The sequence below is a fragment of the Brachycentrus maculatus genome, unplaced genomic scaffold (assembly GCF_059751285.1).
Source record: "Brachycentrus maculatus isolate JH-2025_06_01 unplaced genomic scaffold, ASM5975128v1 h1tg000139l, whole genome shotgun sequence".
Lineage (NCBI taxonomy): Eukaryota > Metazoa > Arthropoda > Insecta > Trichoptera > Brachycentridae > Brachycentrus > Brachycentrus maculatus.
Window position 1 is genome coordinate 972,869 of NW_028280892.1, and position 16,239 is coordinate 989,107.

Sequence of the window (16,239 nt, forward strand, 5' to 3'; positions counted from 1 at the left end):
AATTTGAATTTGCCTTGTAAATACCATTTAGCCGCCATTGTCAATAATGAATAAACATGCACTTAATTATAAACGTCAATTAGTGCAATTACATTTTCATATTTGATCATAATATTTACATTGGAAGCGCTTGCGTCTTTGTTTTCCATTTTTATTAACTTTATGCCCATTGAAATATCTACTTGGATCAGTGTTTTTTCTGTCTCTAGAGTAATGAATCCAAAGATTAGGTCATAAAAATTATCAACATAAATTAAATAACCGAAAGTTTAGTTATTTGTTCAACAAACTCTTAATTTACTGAGATGGTGAGTGAAAAAAAAAATGACCAAGACAAATCAATTTCTCGGTTAATCTAAAAATACATAAATAAACCTATCTATACTTTCATTAAAAAAAAATATAATGCAAACTTACGAACTTACTTGTGTTTACAAATCTTAATTTTCTTTGTTTTTAGGACAGTTATTCCATTTTTTAATATGACCGGCTCATATGAATCTAATACAGGACACATTTCATAGTTCGTAGCAAATCCAGAATTCGTGAATAAAATTTTTGACACTCAAAATATTGTGAATTAAATTTTTTCATTAGAAATAATATCTTCAATTTATTTTTTACTAGTACAATGTTTAGTGTTTTGTCAAAGCATAAATCAACATGTTTCTCATTATACAGAGACTTATAAGTCTTTGTTATCTTAATGAATAAATCAACCAACTGCTAATTAGTAAAATCACCTTGCAACCACAGAACCGCAAATCATTATTATAATTTGAATGCGTTAATTCAATAAGCCGGCTCATTTGTACATTGCTTCTGACACATTAATAATTCATTTTACTATTTGTTATTGATTCTTTACTTATTGGTGAGTTTCAAACGATCCGTTCTCACTTACATGACATCGGTTTGATTCGTTCAGCTATGGAAAGATTGAAATGATTTTTTAAAAAAGTTTAAGTTAAAAGAAAGTTAATGATGCTTTTTTATAAGTTGCTTTTTTTCCGCTTTAATTGTGATTATGATATGTTCCTGGTTTTATTATTTTCCACTCTTGTATCGGCTTGTTTTCATTGCGTTGTATAATATGTCAAATGCAATGAATTTCAAATTTAAAATACAGCAAGTTCTTAAAAAAATATTTCATATAATGAATTTATGGATGCCTTATCGATCTTATTATAGATTGACTTTTATAAATTTGATTTTTAATTTTATGCTTATATATAATACGTGAATCAAAGCTTATATATTTTGTTTTTAAGCTAAGACATAAAACACAACTTATAACTATATACTTTGTTATTTTAATCATGTCACATTATCCTCTCTTTTATTGCCCGTGAAAATAAAATATTTATACGAATAATGAGTTCATACAGTCACAAACTACCCTTGGTCTTTTTATCAGTGGTTAGATGAACACATTGTTGTCGGGCGGTTTTTTCGTCAATTCCGACCCTAATTAGTATACTAATTAGGATCGTATTCTAATCACAAGTGACTGCAAACCCAATTTCAATCTGTACAATGTTTATTGGCATCACGCGCTCTACCAAAAGTAAGCAAATAGAACGCTTATAATCGTCTCCCGTTCTCTACCAACGGTATGTGAATGACGCTTTTAAGCGTTTCCCGCAAACAATGTGTTATGATGATTTCACTGTTATACAAATCAATACAGCAGTTTACAAATATCATATTATTTTTTGACATTAGACATAGTTGAAGAAGAATATGGAAGTCTGGGCATTTACGGTCATAAGCCCCATGCCCGGACTTCCATATTCTTCTTCATCTATGTTGAAATGTCAAAAACTAATATGATAAATAACTCCTGTAATTGGAGATAGTCCAGATTTGTGAACGAGTATTTGCACACACTCAAAATGTTGTTACAAATATGTTTATATATTTTTTTCCAGAAAACTCCACAAGGTCAACCGATTCCGTCCCGAACATCGTCAATGGCCGCCAAAACATGACAAACGGAGGGAACGTGTCAAGTACCGAACGTCCCGGCTTGAATTTAAGATCTAATGCCACGTACTCGCGGCGGCGGGAGCAAGACAGCGCTGCCTCCCGGACCAAGTGCAGGAGCAGCGAAGGGGAAGCCAGTCCGACCACCCCTAGCTCCAAAGAACAGCCCGGGAACAACGTGCCTCCGGGACCTAATGGGAAGCCCGCCAGAAAACTGAGCGTATTTATTCCAAAGGTTAATCAAACTATTCTCATATTTTAAGTTCTTATCTTGAAGTTGATTATTACATATTAAATATAGTGAAATCCCTGTTTTACGTTTTTTAACAGACTGAAAAAAACTTAAATGGAGGGAAAATGTAAATGCGGGGTATTGAAAAAAATTACTTATTTATTTTTTGTGAAAATTATGTAGATTACATTTTTTACATACAAAACCCTAAATAGAGGGTAACCTAACATTTAAATTCAGGGTATTGAAAAAAACATCATAATTATTTTTTTTATAAAAATTGTAATGACTTGCAACAAATAAAACAGACAAAAAATATAAAAACTGCAGGTAAACGATGAATACAAATAATGTAAAAAAAAAGAAGCGCTGTAGATTGAGTAAAAAATCTAATGACAGGATATTTTCGATATAAACTGGAGGGCAAAAACGTAAATGCGGGTAATAAATGTACAATTTTAATACATTTCTATCTCACCCAAGCAAATAGCACTAATAATTTCTCTATCAATTCTTTTATAACGTATGGACAAAGTATTTATCTGCTATAAGTCAACATTTGATTGGCAGTTATTCTTGATGCTTTTTATGGACATGATCGCATCGCGCTACGCTGCCAGACGTAGTGTCTAGGATTTCTACATTGTCCGTGTGTATTTGCTCAGTATTGATTGATTGCATTGGAGGAGCAAATTTCCAAACAGAAATCAACATATCGCACCTGTCAACTATCAATATTGATATTAACACTTATACAAATGTGAACTGCGAGACATTTGATAGAACGGGCGCTAGCAATTAACGAATGTGACATTCAAAGAAGAAAAATACAAATTTACTGCACATCTCTAAACTTTTTATGACTTTTTTGACATCCCAACATATATGAAGAAGAATATGGAAGTCTAGGTATTTACAGAGCTTATAGCCTGTTTTAGGCTGGTTAAGTGATCACTTTTCACGTGTTATATTCAATATTCTACCCATGATTGACAACCACACTTCTCAAATTTTGGAACTCGTACATATCGCTCACTCCTTTCAAGAACGTCATAAATCAAAAATCGTAAATTTTGAGTTGTGCGTGTTTTCGGAATGCCCAGAAAATGTACTATATACCAGCAAAAGCGACATATTTTTAACTTAATATTTACCCTCTACAGGGTAGAAAATGTTATTTTTGCATTTTGATGAAAAGGTATTGTTTAATTATTTTTTTAAATATACTAAACATTTTTCAAATCGAGAAAAAACCTTCAGGTTTTACCTGAAAAGATCTGTTGCACAGGAAAAAGTTCAATAAGTGGCTAGTAATTTATTTTTAAAACATTGTATTATATTTTTAAACTTTAAAAACGTTCTCCTGAAAAATCAAGTTTTTTGATTTATGACGTTCTTGAAAGGAGTGAGCGATATGTAGTCAGTACAGCGAGCCGAGTGCTTCATCTGAGGTCGAATGGTCCTCGTGAATGTTATGATACGACAAAGTATGGAGGTCAACTCCCACCTTTAAATTGCCTGAAAGTGTTGCCTTCATTATTTCTAATTCATTTGTGTCATGTTCAGGTGATGGTGGGGTCTACGGGCGGGGACTCGGCGCTGACTCCGCAGTCGTCCCGCCGGCTGGAGGGGCTGGCGGAGAGTGTGAGGGACGAGTTTGTGGCCATGAGAGACGTCTACCTCGGGGGATCTTGCATCGTGAGTACATATGTCCACTGCCACCTTCAATAATTTTTTGAAACAATAAAAAAAAAAATTACACGTGTGTTAAAGTATTTTTTGTTTTTGCTTTGTTTTATAAAAAACCCTTCCTTTTAGTTTTAATTTACCAAATAAAAAAAAGCCTGGCAAATATTATATAATAATAATGATAATTAATAATTTTGGATGTTTATATAGCGTAATTTTCGTGAAATACAGGTATTATTTATAGTAGGAAATAATCGGCGGGTATGTATGACAAGATGCATGAATGTGGAGAAGGCGAAGAATGTTTGCGGAGACAGAGTGGTGTGGTATTCCATTCTTCTGCCTAATCGGAATAGCGGCGTAATGGTTAATTAGGTAGTAAGTCACAAAAAATCTTAAATAAAGTTAAAAATTCAGTTATGCTTTACTAGTATTTACAAGGGCACTTATAAAAACGTGGGTTGTGATCTCATATACTCGTATATTTAATAAGATATCACCATAATCATTCCATCACCTAGTTAGTCCTTCATCACATTTGCTATAACAACTTTTGATATTAAAATTCACACAGTTTTATGTTTGTTAAAATTTTCTTAATTAGCGCTTACTAGTTGTATTTATTATAAATGATGTGTTTTGTCATAGGTGCGAACAACGTGGAGAGAAGACAAGGTGATCCCGATGCTGGAGAAGAACAATCTGTCGTACTACGTGCCGGCGATGAACGACTACAGCCGCATGTTCTCGGCCCCGCCCTACACCCCCCTGAACGGGGCCAAGTTCACCTTCGAGGGCGTCGCGCACCCGCGCAGGCAGCTGCGCACGCCCCAGGGCCCCCGGGACCCGGCCTTCCCCCGGCTGCCGGGCCCCGCCGGGGGTGACGCGGAGTTCCCCTACGAGACGCGGGGCGCGCACAAGCACGAGCGCTCGCCCACCCTGGAGGAGGACCAGCCGGAGAAGAAACCCAAGTACTCGAGCGAGGGCTCGTCCTCCTCCTCCGACACGGACGACTATCCGGAGGTGGAGGTCAGGAGGAAGGGGGCCGAGGGGCCGTACCCGCTGCACAGCGGCGGCGACAACAGACTGAGCGCTTCCGACTTTTACAGGATACCGGAAAATGCATCGCCGGCTCCGTTTAGAGGTGGGTTTTTTAAAATAGCCGTAATAATGACCACACTACAGGTTTTTCACCTTAAGGTGGAGACTGACCAGAGCATTTCGCGCATTCAGGCAGTTAGTACAGCGAGCCGGGCGCTCCGTCCATAATAGTTTCGGATGCTCGGTGATGCTCGCCGCGAGCGATGTTACGACATTATGTTATGACGAAATCCTCCTGTCTCCACCTTTACAGACGCCTTACAAATTTACAAATTTACATATTGAGTGTGTCCAAACACTTATTCACAAATCCTCAAAAATAAATTAACTGGTCAAATTATAAGCTAAAAAATTATAAAATGAAAATGGAATTTTCTGGCGTTTCTCGTGTATGTGATTTTAATCCAGGATTCGGACTTCACATACAATTGCAAGAGTTTGTGCTTAGTAAAAAGCTTCATTTATCTCACAATAGGTGAATAGTGAAGTTCTAGTGATTCAAGGACAATGTTTCAAAATTGGATCATATATGTATATCTTCCAAGAATTTCAGTAGTGTGGTTGTCAATCATGGGTAGAATTTTTGAATGTTATACGTATGTAAAGTGATCACTTAAACCAGCCTTTGACGGTCGTAAGCTCTGTAAATGCCCAGACTTCCATGTTCTTCCTTATCTATGTTGAGATGTCAAAAAATAACCTTACAAATTAAATTAGACTGATAATCTGTATTACCTGAATATTAGATATTCTTTTTTGAAGAAAAATTTTAAATTAAATAAAATAAATAAATAAAAATTAGTAAATCGTAAATTTTCTATTAGTCTTATTATTACTATGTAATAAAGGCAAATTGCCAAGATTGTAACGATGTATTGTTTGCGCAGGGATGTACGACGACCGCCAGATATGGGGCAGTCGGGTGCTGTTCTTCGGGGTCACGCGGGACACGCGCTGCCTCGCGCCCATGGTGCTGGCTGCGCACTGCATCGGGCTGCGGCCCAAGGCCATGGTGCTCTGCGTGCAGCTGCTCGACCATCCGGAGGGGGTTAGTCCCACTATCCCATTATTTATTCACTTATTTATTTATTTATTTATTTATTGAACGGTTGAAGCCTTTAAGATAATACATATAATACATATATACAGTATCTAATATAAAAATTAAAATACACTAATGAATACCTAATAGAGAAACAAAAAGTCTTGTAACAAGTATTCATATAACATAAAATCATAAAATAACAAATAGTAAGCACTGGTAAATACACGTCTCCTTCAAACACTATCAGCGAGCAGCAAGAGAGAGTGAAACACAACGTTTAAATTTATCCATTATAACATGAAGAAGAAATGCTGAGAAAGTTCAGATTTCAAGGGGGATAACAATATATTGAATAAATCTATACTTTCAAAACTTTATTTCAAAAATTTATTCTACATAACTGTTCTATCACCAACCCACCACCCCATCATTCTGTGCCACCATCTTGTCATTTTAGGCTGTCGTCTTACTACTCTCTTATTCGTATAAGAGAGTAGTACTTCATCGTTGGTATCAATGTCTATTCCGCATTATTGTTCCATCACTCTGTCCTTCCAATCTATTCGTATTTCTCATCACCCCGAACCTCTATGCCATGATACAACCATAGGATCACAAGTGACATTTGTTAGTATTGAATACATACTTCTTGTACAATGTTTACTAATAAATCTATTTTTCACATTTACCTTCCCTTTCTTAGGAAGGGTCTTAGGAAGGTTCTTAGGAAACAGTCCTACTTGAAGACAGACAAGCCTCTAAAATAGAGGCTTATTTATTCTTTTAAATAAATAAAAATCACTACTTAAAAATCAAGCTACAAGCTACCTTTGCTTTAAAGTAAGAAATAATCCCATCACAAATATGTGTAAATAGTCAAATTCTAAATCTCATCATCAACATGTTATACCGATAGTATTTGGTATAACACGTTGATATGATAAGAGGCTTTGCGGGTTATTTATTCCTTTATTTTTATTTTTTTAAATCACTACTTTAAAATCAAGCTACATACCTTTGCGCTTGGAGAAGAGTCATTGCTTTTGCAAGTGTCACAACCCTCAGCAATGAGGAATAAGACGGAGAAGACACATACACAGACACACACCTTTGCTTTAAAGTAAGAAATAATCGCATCCCAAAAACATATAAACAGCCAAATTTTAAATCTCATTATTATCATGTTTTTCTGTTGCAGTTATCAGAGAGAGCGGTTAAGGACTACAACAGAGGAAGATTATACCTTATTGACTTGGCCAAGAGAGAAAACGTTCCTGTTTTCGACAATCTGGAGGATGCCACGCAGTGCGTCGTGCAAAAGTTACGCGACAGAGATTACTAGCTGCCCGACACTAGTAAGAAATTATCCACGCAGCTTCAACAAGTCAACCCCCTAGCATCATTTTATAGCCAATTCATTAAAGGTGGGTGGTCGCTAACCATCCAAATTGTGTTGGAAGGAAAGAGAGTATAAGAGATTAGTTAATTCAGGTATTTCTGAATATAGAGGAAGGAAAAAGAGCATAAGAGAATAGTTTATTCAGGTATTTCTGAATACAGAGGAATGAAAATGGAATTTTTCTTTTCTAAGCTTTGTTCAATCAGAAAGGAAGTAATTAAGTCTTTTTTTAAAGATACATACTGAAGCTACACCATGTAAAAAGAAAGACTGGTTCAATGGTTGATGTATGTAATTGACAGAAGAGATCGAGGTGTCAAAATCTGGGTATTATATTTGTAAACATTATGGGAATATAAAATTTAAATGTTTGAGTATTGATCATTTTAAAACTCTTATTCCCAAATGATTATTTTTCAAATTTAATACCCGAAACCACTAGGTTTATTAAGGTTAAAGCTAAAACGTGTATGTATAGCTTTATTTCTAGCTAAGGGAGAAAGGTACGATGAAAACTACGCTAGTTGAAATGAAGTGTTCAAGGGAATAATGGATTTATTCGCCTTTTACTATAAGAAATGACAAACAATTGAAGATCTTGGGACAATAACGACAAATGTCCCTTTTTAGGATGCCTCGTGTAAGATCACATACAACTCTAGATAGGAAATATTAATAAAAATAACAACATAAGTGTCTCAATTTAGCAGTGAAAAATTAGCTGTTCTAAATAATAATGCCAACAAAGATATTCAATCTTTACCGGCTCTTAAAAAAAGGGTTTGGTGACATGTGTCGTTTTTGCCCAAAGGTCTTCGATCGTCTTTGTGTACAATTAATATTTAATTTATTTGAAACAATAATATGACAATGATTTTATGTTTACCTGATTAACTGACAAATAAGTGTAACATCTCTCTATAAAATTATTATTTTCCTTAATGTAACCTAAAATTATTTTACTTTTTTTGCGCAAGGTGATCCTTGCTATTGTTAAACATTTTTTTTGTACTAAATATTTTTATATATTTTTTTGCATGTATCAATCAGCAACCAATAATATTTTTTGTTTCTAAATAAAATTACTAGTTTAAAAAAAAAATACCTGATTATTGTTCATAGCATTTCACATGAAATTTGGGTATACATGAGTGGATGAATCATGAATAATAAATCCTTAATTTTTTTTACATATTTTTTTCAGCACCCTAAATTAATATACTCTACGATATATTTTTTTTAATAGTGATGAAATAAAAATAAATTAAATCTTTTAAACATTGAGACTAATCTGGCAGCTAATAGTAGCCACATAAAAAATATGTTTTCTTTTTATATTATATAATATTATATATGCGAAATCTTTAAAAAAAAAACAAGTATGCAATCTTAGTGTTAGCCGTCTTGCTATAAATTATAAATGAATATTTCTGTGTTCCTGACATCAGATTATTGTAAATACAGAATTAAATTAATTTAAATTTTAGTTTTATTTTTAAAAAGGACTTAACAATCTATGAATATTACAAAGAAATATGTATAGATTGATTTTCGTAGCTTATTGTCGGCTTGGAGTTGTATGAAATCTATTTGGAAATATTTTTAAAAAAATATCCCATTATCTCATTGAATTATAATATATACGGTACATAGTGTTGTTTAAAAACAAATATGAGATTTGTAAAAGATGTTTTATTTAATTTTTAAAAGAAATAACCTGGAAAGTCTTCATTTTAGAGGCTTGTTTGCAGGTAGGATAGAGGGTGGGGAATGAAGATATGAACAATGCATCACAATACCAATTGTAAATAAATCTTTCTTTTTTCATTAATTGATTCGGCAGTCACTTTGTGGTAAAATCTATCCATTTTTAATTAATGTTTTGCATAGTAAATACCACTATGTATTTCTTAAAATCTACTGTGACACGTGAAAAATAAAATAAAAAAAAATTAAATTAATAAATAAAAATAAGAAACAGCTACTACCCCCTCTTCAACCTTCAACGTCCCAAGGACCCAACTCTAAAATTTAGAATTAGCTTCGCATACGGTGTTTGAAAATTATGCGGAATGCATCGAAACACGTGTCACAGTAGAAATAGTGGTATTTACTAAGTAAAACATTAATTAAAAATGAATCTTTCTTGTTTTCATTTTGCGATTGATGGGAATTTACCCTGAAATGTTGGTTTTGTCTATAATACAGTAGAACACCTCTCATCTGATCTGCCACACTAGGACATTAAAAATTAAAACTTATCTTCCTTACTTAGCGCCCATGAGGTAGTATTTTATAAAAAAGGCACCATATTATCCAAATTCATTATTTATGTTACTAGTTTATTACTGCAATCAAAATTGTATTGATCTTTTTCGATAGTAATAACAGCTTTGAGCGGTTTATTACAAAGATTTTTACTGTATTGATCTTTTCCAATAGTAATAACAGCTTTGAGCGGTTTATTACAAATATTTTAACCCGAGATTACTAAACTATCCTATTAGTGACGTTGTTACTAAACATTATATGTGCGACAGAAATAAAATATGAATGAATAAGTTGATCAAAAACTTTTATTTTATTTTATAAGTAATTGTAAAATTCTATGGGTTTAAGAGATCATGTAATAATGAAAAAAAATTAGAAGTGCATTAGGAAGGTACTGTGAAGCAGGGAGCGCTCCGTGCGCAGGAACGACGCGAATATTGTTTTTTCCAGGAATTGTCATTTTGTCGTTGTAATTTTTACGGTAGTTTAATATTCTAGGCTTAATGTAGAGAAAAATATACATATGCAATTATTTTTTCATTAAGAGAGTTTTTTTACTGTAAATCTATATTTTTCTGTATTCTCCGATAATCTGACCTTTTTTGTGTTTCGACTTAGTCCTAAAGGTGACGGATAATAGGGGTTCTACTGTTTTTATTTCAACCCTTATCTGCACCCCGATGGTGCGTAGGGCACTGCTTCATATAAACGCAGTGTTATCTTAATCGTTTACACATGAAGGAAAGGTGATCTGCCCTCCGCTTCAGGTACCAGTCGAGGGTAATATTGAATAAATATTATAGTGAAAAAATATCTTATATTTATTTACCATTGTAACCATTATCTCCAGAAAAAATTGTGTACATTTCATCCACTAAACCAACATTATCCTGTTTTAAAATTATGAAATTTTGCATGAGTGGCATTAAAAATTGTTATGACAATGATGAATGGATTCATTTGTGATTTAAAAAAAAAAAACAAATAGTCATTTGGACTTATCTGCTGTAAATTAATTGGTTACGGAATGAATGTGTATATTTTAAGTTTTCTAATTAATTTGAACTGATATAATAAATAATTTTGGAATTTGAATTGAATTGAATTCCAATAAAGGAATTTCCTCAACTAAGAGCTAGATAATTCATTTTTGTATAAAGATATTTTGTAGATATATAATTTTTACATTTGTTATTTATAATTCAATTTGTAGATAGTCAAAAATGAATTATTTATTTGAATTCAAAAGTATCTTCTTATCCATCTTTAAAGGAACCATTTTGCTAATGTATGTTTTTTGGAAATCTTTTGGAAATGAATTTAAATTTAACAAAAAATGAGCAAAATTGTAGTTTATTTTTTATTATTTTATAATGTTAAAAATAATAAAACAATATTTTAAATTAAGTATTCGGAAAATGAATATACTCTGTAATAAAACATAGTTTTTCTATATCTCAAGCAAAAAATTCTAATAAAAAGACTGTTTTCCAAATTTTGTAATATTTCTACCATAAAAATATGCCCGTTATTAGATTAACTCCATTAGAGTTCACCGGAACATATTACTAACACTGATGCAACACTCATATGTGGAAAATAATAAAACAGATATATAATACAAACACCTAAGTGTTTGTCAAATCAACTCTGATGGCAAAATTTGTAAAATATTTACAGAATAAAATGAAAATTGAAGCTCGCATCTCAAAGATAAAAATTTTTGAAAAAAAGGCATTTTTATTATTAGGCAAAAGAAAGAATAAAAAAATATTTTTTATTCTTTCTTTTATCAGAAGTATAAAAAAGTATAACAGCAGCAGTTTGGTAACGCGTTATAAGCTTTTAAAATGTTAATAATTTAGGTAATTCCCACGTAAAAGTATAAAAACTCACATTTTATGAAGGAAATAATTTCAGTAATATGTTACATCATAATACACTAAATGTGATGTCATTTCCATGACAATGGCAGCCATTTTTGCGATAGTTACTATCATCTTTTAAAAATAATTCAATTTTATCTTGCAATTTATTTATTACTTTAAAGCACACCCTTAGAGAGAATTGTAAATAATTTAAAACCGTAATTTCAAATAAATTTTATGGATTGTGTATATAATATTTTTTAAAATAAAAAGAAGCAAATTAGCACTTGGCAGCTTTATTACATACTTGCATGCTGTTATCATTCATTTGATAGATATATAATATAAACAAAAAAGTGCCCACTGGTGGTCTTTATTGGAGTTACACGAAGACAATATATGCATCATGGCGGGCAAACAATGTGAAGTTACCGTGTTTATTATTTGGTCATTGAAGAGATTGCTAATCTAAGTAAAAATAATCAAAAATAAATTGTATGTTTCTAATAAAAATTTAATGATATTTAAAAAAAATATATATCACTAACCATCACTGTAGGCAGGACATCAATATCATATTTTGACAATATGCTTAATTTATGAAAAAAGTTGACAGAGGTAACCTTAAATAATACAAATACTGTGTCAATGGATTCTACATTATTGTATTTTCTTCACACTTCTTTTGTTTCTGTTTAGAAAAAATGTAGGCAAGTGTTTACTTACCTACATTTTACAGGGCCTTGCTATTATTTTATGTATAAGAGAAATAATCTTAAACAATGTATGTATATACAGAAATATAATCAGAACGGATTTCATGTAAAAAAAAGTTATATTTTATGTGAGCTGTTGACTTCAATTATTTATCAATGTCAAATGAAAATATTTATAAAAAATAAATATTTTTATATATAATTTTGAGTTTGATCGCGAGCAAGTATTTATTTGAAAGTAAATATCGTATCTTTCATGAAAATGTTTCTCATCCGAATGATATATATATTTTCTTTTCACAAATTTACAAATCTGCTTGTTCATAAATTGTACTTAAAATTATTCTGCACTTTCCAATTCATGTATATAAATTATCGTGAAGAAATAACACTGAACTTTATATAAAGTTCTTAATAATTTTAAAGAAGTATCATTTGATTTGGGTATAATTTTATTTAGTACATATATGAGCGTAATTTAAAGATTTTTGAGCATATCGGATCTTTTACTGATATTACATGTTTGATAAATTCCCTATTAGCATGTTTACTGAAACATATTCACATAGAAGTCACTATGGGACGCATAACTTACTAAAAAATATTAAACCAACTCACATACTGGGGATATTTGTGATATTTTAAAATCCTATTTTATATAAGGACACAGTATCATTTCCCACCATATAAATAATTGTGTTTTACATAGGTCATAACCGTATTTTGCATACAGAGTGTTTGTTTGACGGCTATAGCTATCATTGACCAAATGTGACACAAATTATGACTTTTATGTCGGATATAATCGCGAACAGGTTAAGTGACATTTACATTAAATTTTCTAAAATGGCGTTGATATGGAAATCCGCAATTGAGGAATACAAATATATTTTCTCATATTCTATGAATTTGTACATATGAAAATAAATATAACTGTAAATAATGTGTATTTTAAAATATAAATGGATTATCTTATGTGAAAATCGATAATAGCTAAATAATTATATCTGCTAATTTGTACACGAATCTCACAATTATTCACTAAAAAAATAGTACAATTTATTATAAAATCTTTTATTATATTTTGAGGGGCAATGTTTACAAATGCAGTAATACTCTAAATTGCTTTTGTGATTATTATTTAATATGTTAGTTTGTAAAGTTTAAAAAAAGGACCTAAATTCATTAACCAAAATTAAAATTATAAATAAATGTATAATGACCTAGAAAAATAAATATTAATAATTCTTATTTGCATTCAAAGCAAATGATAATCAGTTATCCAAATTAACAAAAATAATTTCCTTTAAATCTGAGGATTTATCCTCAGATTTAAATATTTGATTCACTGCTTTAGCAGTGAATCAAATAAAAACATTTATCATATATAATTAATAATTACTTTAAATTGAATTCATTTGTTTTAAAAATTATTAAAACAAATTAATTCAATTCAACAATCACAACACAGGGAAAAATAACTACTTTTCTTCGGCATTCAAACCTTGCTCCCGTGATGTCCGATAAGTTACTTTATCCAACTAAGCTAAGAACTTCGATGAACCAAGGTTTAAAGCTTCTTAGATGACAGAAATTCCTTGATTTCTGTTTTTCTTTTCCTGTAATATAAATAGAAATATAAATAGTATAAAATATAAATATAAATAATACGAAAACAAAGAAGTTTATAAAAAAATAATCTAAATAAAAATAGCATGTTTAATGCAGTTTGGCTTATTTATATTTTACATGTGTTAATTGATCGACAGTAATGGAAATACTATGAGAGAATCAAGTATTTTTTAGATACATAACTAGTTATACATTTCGCTCATTAGTTTATTTGTTTTTCATTTCTTTTATGACCCTTATCCACACCCAGCAGTGCATAAGACACTGCATCAGGTCCGTGTAGTACTAACTTGATTGTTAACACACTATCGCTCATAATAGATAAACATCTCTGAAAAGAAGTGATAACATTTAACCATACTGTATACATCGATATGAGATCAAAAGATGCCGCAAAAGTCATGCGTAATAATAACTTACACGCAATTTACGATACGTCGAGTGAAAAGGTAAAATTACCCTTCCCGCCGAACACCACCAGTCGAGTGAAACGGTAAAGTTGCTCTTCCTGTAGATAGTGTGTTAATGACATGATGGCTAGGTGAATCTTGCGCTTCATACACCAAGTCTGATGTTATATTAAATAAATATATATAAATATATTTACAGACAGATATATGTGAGAAAAAAATACTGGTTCTCCATACCCGGCCTTATGCTCGGTAATCAAACGTGTAACGACTACATTACAAATGTAGACCAATTTAGTTTTTAAATTAAACATTTACTTTTTAGCATTTCCACTGTCAGTGCGATTTTAGAGTATTTCTGTATTTGATTATGTATATTATAATATGTACTTACATAGGAAAATCTTTTTGATAACTGCACATGATGAAATAATATTTCAACTCTAATAATAAGATTGCATCCTTCACCTCTAATTAATTATATGTTAAAAAATACCATCCAATTTAATATGTCGAACTAATTGACCCATCTAGGTACTTTTTGTTGAGTTTTGATGGGATATAATGTATGTTAAGTAATGCCTCATTAATAAGCCGACATAATGTATGAAAGTGCCTGTTTCCGTATGGTACAACACTGATATCCCAGTAAGTCCATGACAAACACATTGTAATAAAATTTAAATGTTTTTTTTACAACAAAATATATTTGTAATTAAAATCAATGTCTTTTATTTAATTATCTTTTAAAAATCCTCAATTTTTTTAAAATATGGTAAGTACTTCTTCTAACCCTTATCCGCACCCAATGGTGCATAGGGCACTGCATCATATTGACACAGTATTATCTTGATCGTTACTTACCTGAAGGCAAGGCGATCACTCCTGCTCTTCAGTGACCAGTCCAGGGTTATATTAAATAAATATAAGTGTTTTTTTTTTTATTTACCTAACATCCAAGTGACTGTGAAATCTAGCAACGGCTTATGCAACACCGCTTATCATAACCTTACTCAGGCTTCAACGTTTCATAGCCTATGCCTACTCGTGAGTGGATTTACTCTTTATGTTTAAAGTTACTATAATTTCATGTAATTCATGAGTGAAAATTTTAGGTAAAAACACTCGCTAATATATTACAGTGTAAAATCATGTGTATGGTAAGTACAGATAGATTTATTTTAAAGCCGTTCCGGGTCGCGCAAGACAGAGAAGCCTTCGCCAGAGTGATTGCCAACGTCGGGGGGACCTGATACAGCACAGGAAGAAAAAGATGCTTTAGGAGGGAAGGTTGGAATAAAAGATCAATAAAATTGTCATTATTTAGTTTTATTTCAATTTTATCATGAAGGATAAAATACAAAAATAAGTAAACACACTATTGTCTCTTACTATTTAATTACACATGTATAAATTTCACCTTCGTGCGCTTGAGATGTTTCTAGAACATTTCTAAGATATCCACTCAACTAATACTTAGCCTAAAGTGGAAAAATTGCATTCAATAGTCTTCAGGAAACGAGGAAACAATTTTAATAGTAAAACAAGCACAAAAACACTAAAATAAATTTATTATTTACAAGTTAAGAAAAAACGTAAGGATTATCGTTTCATGGGTATAGAAACAAAGAAATGTCTTGAAAGTTTGAAATACTGATTTGTAAACACGACTTTTTTTTTAATGTATGTATTTGATAATGTCATCGTTATTCACAATATGTTTTTCAATGTGTAAAAATATTGCCTTTATATATTACAAATATCAATCATCAATGGTAAGTATTGGATAGTGAATGAAGCTTTTGCGATTGGAGAATTCAATCTAAAAAAAATCTATATTTGATTTTCAGTTTATGGATTTTATTGTGATTGTCGTGTTTGTTGTTACCT

At 31.4% G+C, this 16,239-nt stretch overlaps 1 protein-coding gene across 7 annotated transcripts in view; it reads left to right on the plus strand.

Moving 5' to 3' along the window:
- The window catches only part of raw (NDT-like domain-containing protein raw), a 178,501-nt gene extending 169,947 nt beyond the window's left edge, over positions 1–8,554 (plus strand). For 6 of the 7 annotated variants that reach the window (XM_088260647.1, XM_088260645.1, XM_088260644.1 and 3 more), the window contains 5 exons: positions 1,932–2,221; positions 3,785–3,916; positions 4,556–5,051; positions 5,896–6,056; positions 7,252–7,572. In XM_088260647.1, coding sequence (XP_088116773.1) covers positions 1,932–2,221; positions 3,785–3,916; positions 4,556–5,051; positions 5,896–6,056; positions 7,252–7,395 — 1,223 coding nt within the window. In that variant the 3' untranslated portion in view covers positions 7,396–7,572. Of the gene's footprint in view, positions 1–1,931; positions 2,222–3,784; positions 3,917–4,555; positions 5,052–5,895; positions 6,057–7,251 lie in introns of all 7 variants that reach the window. The other variant, XM_088260649.1, reaches the window with a different exon arrangement.
- The last annotated feature ends 7,685 nt before the right edge of the window (positions 8,555–16,239 follow it).